General features: G+C 37.9%; 1 protein-coding gene across 4 annotated transcripts in view; it reads right to left on the bottom strand.

Annotated features, from left to right (window-relative positions):
* Positions 1-19,785, bottom strand: part of LOC132635683 (uncharacterized) — a 77,481-nt gene that overhangs the window by 13,627 nt on the left and 44,069 nt on the right. For 3 of the 4 annotated variants that reach the window (XM_060352177.1, XM_060352176.1, XM_060352178.1), the window contains 13 exons: positions 19,351-19,692; positions 12,900-13,118; positions 11,153-11,243; positions 10,929-11,006; positions 10,491-10,781; positions 10,162-10,359; positions 9,595-10,077; positions 8,665-8,826; positions 8,254-8,583; positions 8,090-8,172; positions 7,883-7,987; positions 4,994-5,222; positions 1,647-2,012 (listed from right to left, as the gene is read on the bottom strand). In XM_060352177.1, the coding sequence (XP_060208160.1) occupies positions 1,647-2,012; positions 4,994-5,222; positions 7,883-7,987; positions 8,090-8,172; positions 8,254-8,583; positions 8,665-8,826; positions 9,595-10,077; positions 10,162-10,359; positions 10,491-10,781; positions 10,929-11,006; positions 11,153-11,243; positions 12,900-13,118; positions 19,351-19,692 (2,977 nt within the window). Of the gene's footprint in view, positions 1-1,646; positions 2,013-4,993; positions 5,223-6,811; positions 7,048-7,882; positions 7,988-8,089; positions 8,173-8,253; positions 8,584-8,664; positions 8,827-9,594; positions 10,078-10,161; positions 10,360-10,490; positions 10,782-10,928; positions 11,007-11,152; positions 11,244-12,899; positions 13,119-19,350; positions 19,693-19,785 lie in introns of those variants that run through there. The other variant, XM_060352179.1, reaches the window with a different exon arrangement.

Below are 19,785 nucleotides of genomic sequence, written 5' to 3'. Positions count from 1 at the left end.
TCTTTCTTTAGAACAGTACTCTTAAGAACATAAATTGCACATGGTTTAGCAAATTCAGCAAAGTTATTCAGGAATTTGGCATGGTTCACGGTGAAGCTGATTATTCCGTGGTTTATCGTCCCTGAACTCCAGATGCATGTACTTGATGGTCCGTGTTGATGCTATAGTCATCACAGGTAACGATGAAGAGGGAATAACCAAATTGAGGCATCACCTTTTTCAGCACTTTCAGACCTAGAACCTTGATCAACTTTTCCGCCCCCAAAAATGGTGATCAATAAACGAAAGTAGCTTTGTTTCCATGGACCATAATGCATGAGGCCAATTTGACTCAAGACAATATCAGGAAAGAGCAAGCCATTGGTTAACAGGTGCTTTTATGAGTGAAGCAACTGAAAGAATCAACAGATCACCTATCTTTGTGTTGCAAAGTAGAGAACTGTAGCTGTTTTTGTCCCTTTACAGAGTAAAATGGGTTACACGACATGGCACCACCCTAGAAGAAGTAAGGAAGCTTTGGGAAGAAACTGATTGCCAACCAAGGAAAGTAGTGAGGTTCCACTGATTGTCAACCAAACTCACACCACAGATGAGTCAATCAAACATCCAATGCATCATCATAGTGTCAAAGAGGATGTGAAAAAGGAAAGGAGCAACATGGTTAAAATTGGCAAATGACTCTAGAACTTTTGCAATATATTCAGGTATTTAATTTAATGGAGAGGGGAGCAGGAGAGAAAACTGAACTAGTCATGGAAATATGACGAGAAAAAAAAATGACGTCCAGCGTCTTGGTATTGGCAGCTAGCTAGACCAGCAAGTAGATACTTCAATGTTCCATAGATACAAAATCCATGTTGAAAGTGTGAAGCCCTTCACCTTAATTGCTTGAGTTCGTCTTCTAGAGTTCGATTGGCACAATTTGTTTCACTTAGTTGTATTTAAGGTCTACAGGTTGGAGAACATCAAAGCCATAAGACTTCTGGAGTGAAGCTTGTGGGGAAACAAAAAGTGGTCTTCTTGGATTTTATCAGAAAAGCTGGATCAAGAAACCAGCTATACAGTAATGAAGTTGCTGAAGAATTAAAAAGATAACTGTATTCTCTCTAACAGCTTAACCTAGGTATATGGTCACGGTCACACAATTTAACAGGCGTTATACATTAAAACTGAAGAAAATATGAAAATCAGCTTGTGTGAAAAAGAAAGTTTGAGCTTCTTGAGGTTCGCTAAGGAACCTAAACTGATAAACTAGCTATACTGGAACCTAAACATGAAACCTGAAGAAGTTAGGAAAACTTTTTGATTAAGAGCTGAAGCATTTCTTAAAAACTGAGCTACACCCTAATAAGTCAGAACAGAGAGGCAGTCCACTCTTAATCAATCTTTTTTTTGATTAAGAGCTGAAACATTCCTTAAAAACTGAGCTACACCCTAATAAGTCAGAACAGAGAGGCAGTCCACTCTTAATCAATCTTTCACCAAGTGTATCTGATGAAATGGATGTATTTCACCAGCCCTATTATTTTTTCCATCTCATCAACTTTGTCTATAATGCCAAAGGTACACGTAAAGAAATTTAACATCAGACTGGACGGCTTCACATTTAAAAGAAAGAGTTCAAAGACAGAGATCGTGAATCATACCTGAAACTTGTATAAATAATTGAAATGCTTGTGAGTTTCGCAATAATTACAGATGCGAGAAAGTGCTGCAGTTGTATGTTGGTTCACTGATTGATCGTCTGATGTTATATTTGAAGTTCTTCCTGACAGTACTTCCTCCAAAACAGGCATGGCTCCATAAGCAATGCACAGATCACACAATAGATCAAGGGTCCCGTAATCAGTAGCCAAAGGATCTTGTCGTTGAGGGGAAGAAGATGAAGTGACAACGCCCAATGAAGATGGTTGAGGAGGTGGAGGAACAGAATTGGGAGGGAAAAATAATAAGCAAGCATCCTTGTAATGGCCATGTCGAAACATGAAATCAAGCATATGTTGACGAGCATACTGCAATTCAAAGTGTAATACATCAGTGGTAACACAGATATCAAGCATGCCTCACTGCTCTACATGAAACATGAGAAGAATTGCAATATCAATAAGCTGAACAACAATATCAAAAGATGAACAGGAAAAATTGAACGAGGTGGTTTCGGAGGAAGAGCTATGCATAAAGCATTTAACATTTAGGGTGTGCTCTCATCCTAGAGGATGGAAATAACTCATTTGATCTCCAAAGATAATACTTCCCCCGTCCAATTTATAATAGATGCTCCCTATTCTAGCAATGTCGATGTGAGAACGGAGAGAGTTTGAGAGAAAACTCAGTTTGACTATTCCCTCAAGCTATTGGGATTTAAATGGCTTTTCTTTATCATTAAATTTATATGGTATACCCCATAGTCTGCTTATATCTCTTGGTGATTCAAACTCTCAACCTTATGGTCGGAGGTGGAGGGTCCTTTCCATTACATATCTTACAAAGGAAAGGAAATAAATACCTAATTACAATAGGAGTAAATTAAGCTACCTATTCCATTTACATATATTCTAAGATTGAATCTCACCGCCACCCATTATCAAAAAGATTTTCCACGTGCTTGCCCAGGAAAAATAGAATCAGGCTCGCACGTAAGGGGATGTGTTGAGAATATAATTAAGTAAATAAAAGTGTGCTCTCTCTAACAACTTAAGCTTTTAGATGAGATGGTCACACACTTCAACATGGTATCAGAGCCAGACCTATCCCAATTCATGGTTTACTGATGTTGGGCCTCCATATTAAATTGTCCACGCTCCAGATGTCCAACCCTGGGCGTGAAGCGATGTGTTGAGTCCCACATAGTGGCATAAGGAAAGTTTGGACTCTTTATATGGTCTTGGGTACCACTTCAGATAGCTTTTGAGGTTGAGTTAGGCTCAAAATCCATTCTATAATTGATGAGAAATTGTATTAAGAATGTTACCTAACACAGTCTCTTTCACTATGTCAAGTATGATGGTTTAGTTGTATATATACACTAACTAAAAACATAAGTAAGTTTATAAGTCACCAAACAAAATGAATTCGATAGAATATGTCAGTGTTTTAAAGCCGAAAAGCGCAAAAAGGTGTCACTACTTCTAGGGCTTAGACAAGAATCAAAGGGAACACTTTTTCTGAGCAAAACACACAATGTACAAAAGATGGAAAATTATCAAATAACTATGATTTTTTTTATTGTTACCAAATAACTATGAATTTACTACTTATAACATAAATGCACTTAACATAACTGCTTTAAAATACCCAATATGTAAGAAAGTATTAAACATCACTAAAATGTAATTTCAACAAGTCCACAGGAAGATAACATCAACTGCATAACTGATCTTTAATTTTCAATTTATCAGCCATAATAACGACTTAATTTGCAGCATTCAATTTCATATTCAATTGCTTTAGTAACTATTCAATTGCAATAACTGGTTTCCATTTTCCATTCAATTAACTTATAACTCAAAAATAGGAAACAAATGAAAAATCATTAAGTGAAAAGAAGAAGAAGAATCATGTAGCAGAGAAAGTAAAGAGAGAAAGAGGGGCTCAAAGTAGTAGCAGTAGTAGTAGTAGTAGTAGTAGTGATACAAGAAGAGGACTCAAACATCCGAACAAGAAGAAAGAGTCATCTTAGAACAAAAACAAGGAAAAAGAAGAAAATCATGAGAAGCAAAGAGACTACACATTCTGTAAGTGAACACTTGCAAGGCGGACTACATATTTCTGTGTAGTATACCTGTTGATATTAATATAGGTGTTACCATTATCAAAAAAAAAAAAAAGCAAAGAGATATAAGTAGTGGAAGGTGTAGCAAACCAGAAAAGAAGAAAGTGATGATGAAAATATTAAAGCATACCTAGAGTGAATCATAATACATGCATAGCAGAAAACCTAAATATTAAAGCATACCTAGAGTGAATCATAATACATGCATAGCAGAAAACCTAAATATTAAAGCATACCTAGAGTGAATCATAGTACATGCATAGCAGAAAAATTTATTCTTTCCCTTCCTTTTTTCTTTACATTTTTCCTTTTTCCTTTTTTGGGGGTTAAATCTTTTAGCGTCATATGCCAAAAATGCGGCCACTCCTATGTCGAATCCAGTTTGTGCTTCGCTGTCAAGGGGCACATCACATTGCTTCACTGATACGAAGTGATAACACGCCTCTGCTCTCTTTTTTTTTTTTTTTTCTAGTAAGGTAACATAAACCTCACTCTATCTCTTAATAGTCGTTTTTAACACTGGATATGCTTTTGAACAAGCAAGCGTTTGACAAAATTAGCAATTAAATTAGTATTCCGCTGTCTGCATTGACCTACTATCTATTCAGATTGTCCCAAAAACTTAACCTCTTTCCTGAACACTAATTTTCACCCTCCAATAACTCAATGTAGTATAGACTATACTAGCTTTATATCATTTCGAAATTAATGTGACATCTTTTCAGAACTAACTTCTTTAGTTTTCTTCATTTCTAACAATTATTTCTACTGCTCCTTTTCCAAACTCAATATAATACTTCTTTGGTGCCATTCACTCTCGAACACCAGGAAAGTCAACCCATGGCAACTGAAAAGATTCCAAACTTCTGAATTAAATGATAAAGAAGCCTTGTCTGAAAATATAAGATATATGAAAAAAAACTAGCCTTCATAATTAACAAACTAAGAAACCATGCATCTTTTGAGTAATTAACTATATATAGTCCACATGCATGCAAGATATTAAAGGGAAAACTATAGTCCAGACAGATATAAAGCTCATTCAATTGTTCGAACGGGAATAACAACAGATCAAATTGCTACAAGTAATACTCTGATATAACAAATAGATACAGAGGCTTCAAGCATGCTTATCGAGATATAAATTGAGTAAAGGATCTAGAAAAAAACAAATAGAGTAATCCCAAAGTGTACTTGTCCTACGTAACATTTGAAACTTACTTCTTGAAGATAACTGATGCATTCAATATATCTAACACTGTCCAAGTTGCTCCTAGGTTCATCTTCAAAGTGTGTACTGTTGAAAGAATTGTCATTTGAAGCTTCTTGAGAATCCCTGAATCTCTCTGACCGTGGAAATGTGGATGGCATGTACAAGACATTGAGATAGGAATCAGCAGAAAGAGAATCATCTAAAATGGCTGGTGCACTTCGAGCCAAATGCTCATACCTTGCATTGTTGTCAGGAAAACCAAGATGAGAATTTAACCTTAATTGCGAAGGTAAACATCCCACTAGAGAAATGAGCCAAATGATGCATTTTCGTGTATCTCACTCCGAGAAAAGAGTGACCAAAGACAAGAAGTAATTTTTTTTCTCAATGAAGTAAGAATTTCATTGCTAGCATCAAGAAGATGCAAAAACATAGTACAAGGATATTGCAATGGAGCTCGCACAAAATGAAGTTAGCTCCTTAAACAGAGGTGGCTATTCTAAAACCAGGGAGCAAATAAACTGCAAAAAAGCTATCAGGGGTATCTACAGGAATTACATCGAACCAACTAAATAGATTCAAGAGAGATCTAGCCTTGATAGAATGATTCGGAGTTGATAAACCATCAAAGCATCTACTGTTCCTTTCTGTCCATAAATGAATCTTCTTTTTGACTAAGTTACGCTATTAAGAAACAGTGTTGCTCTAATTGATGGGGACTCTCATAAGATGATTATAGTATTATTATAATGTTTAAATAGTGGTAAGTCCCTTATTTTTATTTTATTTATTTGTTTATTGCTTTTTAGACAAATATTGGCCTTAGTCTATATATATACCAAGTGATAGATTATTGACAAATGGTGTTAGCCGAGCCGAAACGATATCTGTTGGCAATTGACAATGGGCTGGTTTATTATATAATTATCCACGGTCTGTTAGACTTGTTCAAATTGGGGCTTGGGGTTTCAATAACGTGTCAGGCTTCCCACTGAACAGTTTGCCTTTATTTTATTAGGTTCATTATAGATTATGCTGGTCCATAATTTCTCATAGTCTCTTATTTAGTAGAGATTATGTTGGTTTATAATTTTTAGCATTGCATCGTTTAACATTGTGACAGAATCTAAAGATAATGCAGAAATGAAAGACGAGAACATAAATGTATACTAAAGCATATTTTCATTTCATTTCATTGCATCCCCCAACAAACATTCAAAACATAAGAAACTTTCATTTATGAAAGCCCAAAAACTTTCATCAAATACTTTCATAAATGAAAGCTTTACAAAATGTACAATGAAATGAAAAAAAAAAAAAAACTAGTCTAGGGGGTTGGAGGAGTGAGGAGATCATCAGGCTCGATTTCGAGCCTCTCCAGGATGACACGCAAAAAAAGTGCAATCCGCCGGAGATATTATTCAAGCATAAAATGGCTAAGAATCAACATTGATACGGCACTACCAGCTGGAACGTAGCAGATTAAAATTGGGTAAAATGTAACAGCCAAGAAGGAAGTGCTTTAAAATTGCAGAGTGGAACAGCCAAACCATTCAGAAGTTTGATGTTCTAGGTGGAATTCTATGATTGCCAAGTTAAATAGAAACAGGAACTACCACCATACCTCTTCCTCAGCAGAAAAAGAAAAAAGACAAAAGAAGGAAAACTAAAGGTAAAACGGTTGGCTCCATGGTGTCAAGCAACCGATTTTCCTTCTAAATACATAGCCCAATTAATAGAAGACATACTAACCAACACTTAGAATATCATTGATAAAGTAATATAAATTATTGATGCTTGGGCATAAAACACCTGTATACAAGTAGCATACCAAAAAGTAAAACCTACAAAAGAATATGGTTTTCAACTAATGTCACCCAATCTTTTATACTAAGAGAACTTCATGGGTCATCAAAAGGAAATAAGGATAAGAGGCTACTCCTCAACGGTACAAAAATCATCTCTGCCCTTTCAAAAGCTCTCCTATTTCTTTCTCTCCACACGATCCACATAAGTGCTAGCCGAGCCACGATCCACGCCCTTCGTCTTCTCCTATTTATTTCTATTCAAATCATTGAATAGAATATTTCACCCAAACCAAATTCGATGTTAGGTTTAACTATTATCTCTCATAGAATGTGGTTTTCAAAGAGTATGATCATCCAACCAAAATCCTTAAGACAATTGGTAGGATAGCTCAAGACAATACAAATCCATTTAGAATCATACACAATCCGCATAGCACATGTTGTTTGATACCCTCCCGCACGTGTAACCTGATTCAATGGTTTACATGTGGACTGAAGTCTGAAGACTTCTTTTCTCTCTTTATTGGGTGAGAAGACTACAGTGGCTCATACTGGGCTGAAATGTGGGCCTGGAGCAGAGAGAACATACTTGACAGGCTAAGGAATGAGCTTCGAGCAGAATGAAAAGACTTGACAAACTGAGTGGTTCTGGAACAGAGTTAATTGCTCGATGGGCTGAACATAGAGAAAGACACAAAGCAGCTCAACTGATTCTGTTGAGAGAGGAGCCCAGAGAGAAAAGATTGTGAAATTGGCCTACCAAAGTTTGGATCAAATACAATGTGAAAGAATCTAAGACTCCAACCCCAAACATTATAGCAATGGATGGAGTAGCCCGGTGCATTATAAAATATAAATCCCTTTAGAAACCCCACAATAAATCTAGGATGTTATTTAACAGTGTCATCTTATAAATATAGCACTAGCCCCAAATTGTTGTTAATTGGCTTTAAAGCAACTTGAGAAAACAAAGATATTTAACAGCATGTATAAAAGAAAGAACAGGACCAGCATTTGCAGATATGATATCTCATCTCTTTCTAATGCTAAATCACCAAAAAGACAGTACAAAAATTATTGCTATCTTACATGGAACGAACAGATGAAACATCCACTGGTGGACCTCCTTCAATGGTCCCAATAATCTCCATTATAACAGTTGCAGCATCACCCTTGTATAATTGAAGTGCTTGCCTAGACATTGTCAAAAAGTTAAAAAAGCACAGAGATAAGAAATCAAAAATAGGTTTTTATTGGTGGTTGACAAAGAATAGGAAATGATATGTTTTTACATACTTAAATTTAACACGAGCTTGAGTATAGCGCTCCATCCTAATCAGAGCATGCCCCCATGCATTCCACACAGGGAAAACATCAATCTGAGAGTAAGTTCGCCAATTAAAATTTACTTTATGGTGCAAAGAGGACAATCATGCACATAGATGGTCTTTCTATACTACCTTACACTTCTTGGAAGTGTAAACAGCCATGCTGTATCTTTCATCTAGAATTAATCTATTCCGAAGACGCTCAGATGACTCTTTATCCGCGATATCATCAAGTGAAGCAGCTACTCCGGAACCCAAAAGACTTTGCAGCAATTCAGCACGTCCTAGCCACATCTCAGCTTGTCCCAGTACTTCAGACAGCTCATCTGTCGACTGACTACCCACACTAGAGCTGCCAGCATCAGAAGATGCATCATCTGCATCCTTACTTCTTTGCAAATCACTAGACAAGTCAGTGCTTCCAGAAAGCTTTCTAAGGAGGAATTTAGCAAAAAGCAGGCCCTACAAGATCAAAGCTCAACATATTACTGCACAATTTCATGAATAATTTAATTTAGTCTTTACTGAGTGCAAAGTAGAAACCTCAACAAAAGTTTCTGTGGCATGATACGCTCGGCCAATAATTTCCATTGTTGCATTCTCAGGTAACTGTAGGGAGCTTAATACACTTTTCATCTGGCCAACGCACAAGTCCAAAGCACCTTTGGCAGATGCACTCTCATCCGAACACATTGAAAGCAGTGCCTAAATTCCGAAGTATAAAAAATAAGAATGTTAATAGAAAAAAGAAGCAGTTGAATTAGCGTATTTTGAAGTGCAGAACACAATAAGACCAAAAGCAATTCGTGAAAGCATAGATATAGAAAAAACTCGGTCTCCTTATCAACAAATAAAAAAAAAAAAAAAAAAACTCAGTCTCCTATTTAGACAACCTCGAAATCCAGCCCCAGAAAAGGTATCAGTTAAAACCCACACGAAATAAACATGAAGATTCAAGAAGTGAATTCTGCTTTGATGACACAGGAAATTCGTGCCACATTTTTATAATAAAGAGGAGTGATGTCATAAGAGTATCCAAGTCCTGTATGTTAAACTATCCTCAATCCCAAATTCACATTATCCATTTAAGATCAGCAAGAATTATGCAGTCACACCTCATTCTTTCTGCTCAACTATCTCCATATAACAACATTACTTAGACAATGAGAAACCACCTGATCAAATAGTCATGTGTAACCAGACACATCAGATTAGAAAGGCTCACTAATGCATATTCTTAATTACATGATCCCCCCCAAAAAAGAAAAACTTTCTAGTGCAGAGAAGAGCAGGTTTGCTACTGCAGAAATTAAAACTACCCAGTTTTAGGTGGGAGAACAACACATGAGTTCCTTTCCTCCTACAAAGAATCAGAATCACTAGGTCTTCAGTTAACAGAGACAAAAGAACCATGTCAAAATTGGAGTCAGGTATGGTCCAGCAGAATATATTGATTAGCGAAAATAGCCATACCTTGAAGAGAGTAATATCGGGGGTACTTTCATAGCGATGAGAAGAACGGACAGCTTCGTCCTTCTTCGGGTCACCTGTGAGCATCCACATCTCAGCAATAGCAACAGCAGGCAGCCGTTCTTGCCCATCTGCAGAAAATAATGTAACACGGTCTTCCTGAATGGCAGCAGTTGGCTCCCAAGCCACCCTCTCTGATTGCATTACTCCAGAGCTCTTTCTCTTCCTTTGTGTATCCTTGGCTGTACCTTTATCTCCAGTTTGGACCCATGAAAATGCTCTGCGGGCCTCTTTTTGAAAATTACTAAGACTACTAGTGAATGATGACCTTGTGGGTGTTCCCACTTTTGTCTTCTGTCTTGCTCTTGGAGTTGAAATTGAAATCCTTGGGTCCCTGGAAGGGGAACTAATGCTGACATTAATAGCTTTGGCAGCATATATAAGAATCATATTGTTGTCTCTCAAGGAGGGGAATTCCTTAAGTATCTGCAAGAAAAAAACCAAGACCACATCAAAGATAATGACAAAAGGGAAAAAAATAAAACATTCTCTAAACTTACAACATATTACCAGAGATGCAGATTGAAGTTGTTTTCTCATCAGCAAAACTTCAAGAATCAAATGAGGGTGCTCGTGTAGGGGAGAGCATTTTTGCTGCAACGGTAATGGCAAAGCAGCCAGAACACGTAATCCTAATGCCCAGGAGTTGAGCCTGGAAACTTCCAACTCTGATAAATTATTATCTCTTCGTTTCAGGAAAAAGTGAACCTTCAGAGAAGCAACAAAATAAGATACACTTAAATGAATTGGTTTATTTGCAAGGAGAATTTTAAAATGCTGATAGCAATCAATTTCAGAGAAACTCGAATAAAGAATGTTTTGGGAAGAAATGTCATTACGAGAAGCTGTTTAGATCGAAGGTTGGGCAAAAGCTGCATTGCACTCATTGCAACAGGTAAAGCATCTGCAGTGTCGCGTAAAGAAGAAAGAAAACGTGAAGCTTCTGCAGGGCCTCCACCGTTTAAAGGATCTGCTGTTAAAAGCTTCACAAGTTGACGCCCCTGCAGCTCTCTGCGCAGTTCAATAGATAGCCCTTCACTTTCAGCCACTTCTAAAGCAGCAGAAACAGCTCCCTTCTCAGCTAATCTAAGGGCAAGACCCTCAGGATCTTCTTTACACTCAGACTCCACCTAAAAATTCAAAGGAAATGCTCCACATGAGATGCAAGGATGAAATCAAACACTGGGAGAGAAAAAGAGCTCTAGAAATACATACATCATTGTGATCTTACAGTTGCCCTAAATTCAACCATAAAAAAGAAGGAATGAGCTAATAACCTCTAGCCAGCTGTGGAAGCGGTTATCTGCACTTAATATATGGCTGTACCTCAGGAGAGCTTGTCTCATCTGAACAACCTAGTTGTACCATAAATGCATCAAGAGAACAGATATAAAGTTAGCATACCAAGGAAAGTCCAAGTATATATAGATAAATCACACATAAAACCAATGCCTAGCAGTAGCAATAAGTGTAAGTTTTAAAAACTACGGCACTCACATACCACATCTTTAATAGGATCATTTTCGAGCAAGTGGCAGCTGCACATAGTGAGAACATCCAAAGCAGCATCCAGTTCCCATCTACGCAAATATCTGGAGTACCCAAAACAAAAATAGAGCTGAGCTTTCTAAATATCAAACTTCCAGAGCAACACCCAATCTGTGCAATAGTCTAAATTAAAAGTTAGTTAATTAATTAATTAATAGAACTTTTCAGTCAGCTTATCATGTTTTTTATAGTATTTTGACATGGCTTTTTTATACTGCTTTGAATTGCTTGTTCTTCTGCTGAGGGTCTACCGGAATCAGCCTCTCTACCTCGCAATAAGGTTTGCATACACTCTACCTTCCCCAGAACCCACTTTATGGGATTTCACTGGTATGTTGTTGTTTTAATTAATTAATAGAACTTTTCAGTCAGCTTTATCATGCTTTTTATAGTATTTTGACATGGATTTTTTGTACTGCTTTGAATTGCTTGTTCTTGTGCCGAGGGTCTACCGGAATCAGCCTCTCTACCTCCCACGGTAGGGGTAAGGTCTGCATACACTCTACCCTCCCCAGAACCCACTTTATGGGATTTCACTGGGTATGTCGTTGTTTTTTATTAATTAATAGAACGAACGATCTCTTGAAAAAGCAAGACTGGATAAATATCAAAGATGGTTCACACTGAATCACTTTTGTTAACAAAATAAAATGTAAAGCAGCAGACACGTCTGCTCTTGACATAGGTTTAAGGAGGCATGGGCACTACGGCCCCTTATTCCCTTTTAAAAGAATATTAGAGGTCTGAGCCGAACCCCACACAAATACAAGGCGAATTTATCCCCCCCCCCCCCCCCCCCAAAACCCAAACGGAATAAAAAAAAAACTATGCTACAGTAATTTTACAGAGCAAGGGTATTTCACTTTAGAGTAGCAAAGAAAAGAGAGAAATATCTGTAAAACTTGGGACTTAGAAGGTCCAACTACTCTCCAGATTTAAGAGTTGGGTAATTTTCTGACAAGTTCTGTTAATCCTTGATTTCAGGTTATGTTATTTTGTTTATCTCTTTTTTCTAACGGTGGTGTCCGGGCCAGCTTGCACGCACCTCGACTGTTCCACTGGGTATCTGCTACCTTGCACCAACACAAATACGGGGTAACTCTGCCCACCAAGGCTTAGACAAATAAGAGGAAGGTTTGTCTTTTTCATTTTTGAGAAAGGTAACAGTATTATAAATCTTAAGCACACATGTTGTGTTGGAAGCCATATTTACAAGTTCAAAAAAAAAAAAAAAGTATGTATCCTTGTTCTTTGTTTATTAATCAAACATTTCTTAGAATTATTGACTTAAAACTCATTCCATCCAATATGTCAAGGAAGTACTCTTCATAGTGGGCACGAAATTTATCTAACATGCACCATATTCACGGAATAAAGTAGGTCATTAGGTTGGGTTGTGTAAGAATATCCACCGAGCTTGTAGGTTGGGAATGTTGTAACTTAGATATATAGAGTCAAAAAAGGGAAATCAGTTTTCTTTTCTCCACTTCACTCTCAATCCCTCACTTTTTCATCTTTTCTCTGACTCTCTTTGTTGGTGTGTGTCAAAAGTTCAGCAAGTGATAGCCTGGTAGGTACCCAGGGGCAGCAGGTAGATTTGTAAGGGAGAGGAGGTGATGCATGTAACCCCATCCAGATGACTTCCATTATACACATAATAAAGAACTCAACAGTGAAAAGGAGACACTTAATGGACATACTTGAGCGCAAGTCTAGCTGCCAATTGTTTATCTTTCAAACGGAGACAGTACTGCCAGCTGTGGCTCCAATTATTGTTTCCTGAATAACCTTGAGACAGTCCAGATATATTTTCTTCCCCCCGTTCAATTAGCAACTGAAGCAACTGATCTGAGGCCCCATTTTGCAAGAAACGATCAGAAATTGCAAGAGCATCCATCACTTTTCCTTCATCAATCAACCTGTTGACATAATTAATGTGAAAGGTGAGCCTGTGCTATTCCAACTAGCCACTGTTAAGATGCACAAAAAACTTGAACTAGATATTTTTTTCGATAAACAAAGAGAAAACAGTAACCGTGAATTGCAACTGCAGTGAAAAAAAGCCATTAAGGGAAGGAATGGGAAGACAAAGTCAGCAGAATGGGACGAAAAGATTTCAATCCTTGATGTGGTTGAGTGGTTGCTAGCTAGTTTGTTTAGTTGCTTACTGGAACTTGAGGCAGTTTCAAATTCTCAGCCTATATAAATTTACTTCATTGGTAATAAAAGAAAAATCATTACCCAAAAAAAAAAAAAACATGATATAGAAAATTGCAAAAAAGATTAAATCAATTTAAAACAAAGAGGTTTTGAGAACTAGAACACCTTGTACACGTTGCCTAAAAAGTATGCCTTCATGAAGGTGAGAAAATGCAATGAATATACAGTTGTTAGGAAGACGTAAGTGGCTAATGTTCGTTTCAACTGAAGTACTTTAAGGTGCATAAAATATAACACCATTCAGACAGAAAACCCTCCTCCTCCTTTTTTCAGATAAGTAATTTAAGTCTTATTTATTTACAGTGAGTGCCATCACCAAGGTGCTAGGTCAGCACAACGGTGAGTGTGGAATTCTTCCCCTTCGATGAATTCAACAGGGGGTTGCTGGTCTTCCAAATTGTGTTCCATAGCCAATGGGCTACTGTCCCAGTATACTATATCACGACCATTCATAACATGCTCTCACTGAGAAGTTCCCGTCCATTTCAATCACACCCACAAGGGAATCATGTTGGTCCTCCTTGAGCAAAAACCTTCGAGTTTACCAATCAGCTCACTACATTTTCCATTTCCTGATCTAGTAAGTTTCTTATAAATTGCATGTTCCAGCATCCATCAGCAAGGCAGTTAGCGGAAGTGCAATCTTTGTTACTGACCAGATTATGGGTCAGGAAATGACTCCTTCAACATAAAAATTTCTGGCTACTTATCTTGCCAAATTCTAATGCTCTACCATTCCCCATCTTTAGTGTCATCACTTCGGTAAACACTCCCATAGTTATTTGGTACAGGCTCAATGGCGAGGCCCGGCACAGTCAAGCAGGCAATCTCCAGCTGGAAATTCAGAAGAAGAGAAATTGTAGAGCTTGGGATATTGCCCCACTAGCACTCATGTGGGTTACATGAAAGGAAGAAATAGGAGAGGTTCAAGGAGATAGCTAATGTACATTTTGAGGAATAGCATCTCTTTTTAGGTTCTTTTTGGTGCACTCGTGAGGCTTCAATTTGTATAGAACATCGTGTGTCTTTTGTGGAGAATCATAATATGACGTAGATTCTACTTTTTGGTATACTGGTTGTATACGGGAGATTTTTCCATTATTAAACAAATTATTTACCTTATCAAAAAAAAGAATATACTCCCATAGATTCCTTATCTGTTTTCCGTAGCTACACCACAAGAAGAGTTGAAAGCTTTAGTACACCATTGTCCTTTATGAGAAATAATAGAAATTGACAGAGAACATTGCTTCATTGTTCTCTCAAGTTCTTAGGGTTTAAATAGCTAAGTTTACCTGTCCTTAGAAAGGAAAGACAATCAAAAACAATTACAGTATAATCACAGTGAGCAAATCAAGCTATATTTATATTTAAAAGATTCTAAAACTTCCCCTCAAGCTGGTGGAAACAAATCATAGGTACCTAGTGTTGGAGTCCCACATCGACCAACGGATGGGAACATGGACTTCTTTATATGGTTTGGGCAATCCTCCTCCCTTTGAGCTAGCTTTTGGGGTTGAGTTAGGGCCAAGATCCATTTCCTTACATGGTATCAGAGTCAAGCTCATCCCGATTCTTTGTTCACCGATGTTGGGCCCCCATATTATGTTGTTCACGCTCCAGTTTACTAGGTATGGGCGTGCACGGAAGTGTTAGAAGTCCCACATCAGTAGTGAAATGGGTAATGGTCTCCTTATATGGACTTAGGCAATCCTCCTTCATCAGCTAGCTTTTGGGGTTGAGTTGAGCCCAATGTCCTTTTCTTTATATGGTATCGAGTAGGCTCTCCCAATTCACTGTTTCTGATGTTAGGCCCCATATTAAAAGTTGCCCACATATGGGGCTCGCCCAATTCATTGTTTCTGATGTTGGGCCTCCATATCAAAAGTTGTCCATGCACCAGATGTCCAGCCTTGGGCGTGAGGTGGGGTGTTAAGAGTCCCACATCGGTGGGTTAAAGGGTACATGGTCTCCTTATATGGACTTGGGCAATCCTCCCCTCATGAGCCAGCTTTTGGGGTTGAGTTAGGCCTAAGATCAATTTCTTTACATGGTATCAGAGCTAGGCCCGCCCAATTCATTATTCCGATGTTGGGCCCCCATATTAAAAATTGTCCACACATCAGATATCTAGCCCTGGGCGTGAGGTAGGGTGTTAAGAGTCCCACATCGATGGATTAAAGGATACATGGTCTCCTTATATGGACTTGGGCAACCCTCCCCTCGTGAGCTAGCTTTGGGGTTGAGTTAGGCCCAAGTACCATTTCTTTACACCTAGCTTGCTACATATATAACTTGTTCCAAGACCAGCAAGGGGCTTGGTGAATATATTTGCAAGCTGGTCATTTGACCATATGAACTTTGTGACCATGTCTTATGAGAGTATCCTTTCTCTGATGAAATTACAATCAATTTCTATGTAGTTGGTCTTCTCATGAAATACTTATTTGATGCGATATGAGGAGCAACCTGATTATCACACACAAGTTCCATTTGACCAATCTCTACAAATTGCAATTCTATAAGTAGTCGCTTAATCTATATGAGTTCACATACAGCCATTGCCATAGCCCAATATTCAGCTTCTGCACTCGTAATAAGAGATCTTGAGAGAGGACGGTGCTTGATTATTCCCTCAAGCTATTGGGGTTAAAAAATAGATAAGTTTATATGTCCTTAGAAAGTAAAGAGAATCATTACATAATTACAATACAATCAAAAGTGAGCAAATCAAGCTATGTACTATATTTACAAGATGTTACCCTCCTTCCGTCCCGCAATAGGCTTTGATTACATCCTGCCACATGTCCTATTTTAAGTAGAGAAGCTCCATAACTATTTGAGCAAATGTTATTTTTGTCAAACCTTAGGTTCTCCACTGCTAATCCTTGATTACTTGCTTTAGTCGTTATAGATCATCCGACCAAATATATATTCTTTCTCACACAGTTTCCTAACACAAATTAAGTTGCATCTCAATCAGTGTGGAGGGAGAGAAATGATAGATGCTTTGAAAACAGATTCAATTCCATCCAGAAAGTTAAATGGAATTGTATTCTATCTTTATTTTCTAGGAGTAAACAACAATGTATGGAGGATGCAGATCAAATTGTAGAATTTTTAGGAGCTCTGTAACTTTTTGGAGGTAGCCAGCATATCCTTAATGCTGAAAGAAATTTAAGGAGCTCTGTAACTTGGAGGTAGCCAGCATATCCTTAATGCTGAAGAATACAACTTTACCAGTTTCAACAAAAAGTTACGTCTCAATCAGTCCAATTGTTTCTCGACTAACGCATAATTGGGACAAGTGTCATTAAATACGTGCAGATTCCATCGAATTGATAAATACAATATTTTTCGGTGTCGAACTTCTTCCATACGAAAGATAATGCTCTCCAATGAGCTACTTTCCTTTCAGACCTTCAACAATACCCTTCCATACTTTTGAATCCTAAAATACTTGCCACCTCATTCACTAACTTTCCAGCGTTCATACAAAATATATTGTTGTTGACCAGCTAATGGGAAGACCTTCTTCAAGAGCTTTGTTTATTATCTTTAAATAATACACGGGAATTGTTTCATAATCACACAATATGAGTGTCCACATAGATGTGGAATACTTTACTGGGCTCTCGGTCAACTTGACCGATTCCAAAACCTTTAATCACGTTCACTGTCATTTTATTGTCAAGCTGAAAGCTTCCATCACCAATAGAAAGAGGAAAGGAGAGAGAATTTCCTTGTCAAATTTCCCTTTCTGCGGGAAAAGAAACCTGTTGGATGCCCAACTAATGAGTATTATAATCTGGCAGTAAACAACACATTCAATCCATTTATAACCAAAACCCATTAGTTTCAGCATCTTGAGAAGAAAAAACCAATTCGCATTGTCATATGCTTTTCCATATCCATCTTACACAGGATACCTTCTTCCACCTTTCTCACAATGGAGAGAAAAAAATTCATTAGCAGTTAGTGTTGAATCCATGATTTGCTTCCCCCCAAATAAATGCATTTTGATTCCCAATTATCAACCACATCACTTTCTTTAACTCAGTTAGCAGCACGTTTGTGAGGGTGGTGGTAATGAATTGTTTGGAATACAGTGGTTGATGTCAAGCACTGTGAAGGAGGCATAGCATACATGGGCTTATAAGAGAAGGAAGACAAGAACAAGCGCATACGTATTGCCCTATTAACTCTTATATGAGTAATATGGAAAGAGAGGAATAGGAGATTGTTTGAACGATGTTGGAATGACTTGTCTACTCCTCAAATGGACAGGTTCCTTACTTTTTCTATACTTCTTGTACAGGAGATTTCCCCCACATTTTTTATTGAGTAATAAGACTTGATTATCAATAGGCAAAAAGACACGCACACCTGCAGTTCACCAAAAGGTAGAAACCTTACAAAAGACAATTTTCTATGAACGACATCCAATCTTCTATGTGTGCCAAAAGGAAATAAGGATAAGAGGTTATTCCAAAAAAAGGTCATTTGGTTCAAAACGGGGATATCTTAGGATTATAATCCAGAATTATACTTGGGATTATAGTTCCACCTCTTATATGGAATAGATAATACCAAGATTTTGGTATAAAATTTATACACACTTTTGTCTAATACTAACAATCAAACCCAAAGGTAGGGGTAAGGCTGCGTCCACACCACCCTCCCCAGACCCCACTTGTGGGATTACACTAGGTATGTTGTTGTTGTTGTTGTTGTAGTAACAAGCAAACACAGGATAAATGTAATCCCAAATTTTATATCGGGATTAGTATCCTAGTCCCGGCACCAAACGACTCCCAAGTTACAAAATCCTTCTTTATTTCAAAAGTTCTTCTATTCCTCTCTCTCCATACATTCCACATAAGTGGTAGTAGAGCAACTTCCCTTGCGTCTTTTCTTCCGTCTTCTAAAGGTCCAGTTAAACAATACTTCTCTGACAGTGCATGGCATCATCCGTTCAAGACCAGACCAACATAGTATTTCCCACCACAAGCAAGACGTAATCTGACAATGTAAAAGGAGGTGATTCACATCTTCACCTGAACTTTTATACATGAAGCACCAACTGACATATGTTATTCTTCTCTCCCTCAACTTCTCAGTTATCAAGATTATTCCCCTCGAAGCTCAATTGAAAAGACACATTTTTCTCGGTATTCCAGGAATCCACACCGAGCTATGAAAAAGTGGACTCCTCCCTGCCCAAAAAATTTTTCATAATAGGACTTAACAGAAAAAACTAACTCTACTCCCTTCAGCCACCCACCCTAAAAGATACATTCCCATAAAACTCATCCCACGCCTTCAAGATATTCTTCCAAAGCCCACATCCATAAGGAAGTGTGACTTTTTTAGTCCTACATCCCCATTCCAAGACCCCATATGTCTCTGCCATCACCGTCCTCCAAAGAGCCTTCTCCTTTGCCCCGAGTCTCCACAACCACTTTCGCAATAGCGCCTTGTTAAACATAATTAAATCTTTAACCCCAAATCCAACCAACACTTTGGTATTGTGACGGTCTCCCAATTTACCAAGTGAATTTTTCCCTCCCCACTTGAAGCATCCCATAGAAAATCCCACTGAATTTTTTCCCAAATAAAAAAAAAAGAGCCTACAGGAGCCACCTGCTCCTTAGCCCAGAAGATACTACACTATCTGCTGCAAATGATCATTGTTTCTCTCACCTGCACCCAAACCCTATAGTTCAGCCACTGTTATGCTATGGGGGCTGAGACCAAGATTCAGCTGCACCAACAAGATAAGTATAATAATGTGTTCATGATTCTTGTCGAGTGCAAGCGAAATCCAGAGAAACAGGTTATATCAGTGAAAAAAAACCTGTGCTTGACACAAGCAAGACAGACTCTATGTGAACAGAAATGGTCAAAACTCAAAGAAAGGAGATGGAGTACCGTTCCACAGCTTTCTCATATGGGCCTTCATTCTCGCAATCAAAAGAAAGAAAAATTGTAGTACGATCAGGATTTTCGGATTTTAAGGAATCATGCCAAGGATCAGAAGATCCTCTCGTTTCATTCTTGGTCTCCTGGGGATTTGTTGATATATTACTGCTACCAGCAAGTTCATCAACTTCGGATTCAGCATCACTATCATGATCACGAAATCGCTTCATAGCAAGTTTACATTCAGGTACATCTTTACCATCACTCGTCGTGGGATCAGCCATTATTGCAAATTCTGAGATTCGATGAAGATTGGTCTGCATCTGTATCCAGCGATTCAAGGTAGGGAACCTGCTCAGAAAAGTCATGAAAAGAAATGGACACAAAAATAAGAGAACCCACATATATCACATATATAAGTGATCAATTACGAACTCCATTTAG

This window comes from Lycium barbarum, chromosome 4 (assembly GCF_019175385.1).
Source record: "Lycium barbarum isolate Lr01 chromosome 4, ASM1917538v2, whole genome shotgun sequence".
Taxonomy (NCBI): domain Eukaryota; kingdom Viridiplantae; phylum Streptophyta; class Magnoliopsida; order Solanales; family Solanaceae; genus Lycium; species Lycium barbarum.
Note: the sequence above shows the minus strand (reverse complement) of the source record. Positions and strands in the feature narration are given on the sequence as shown.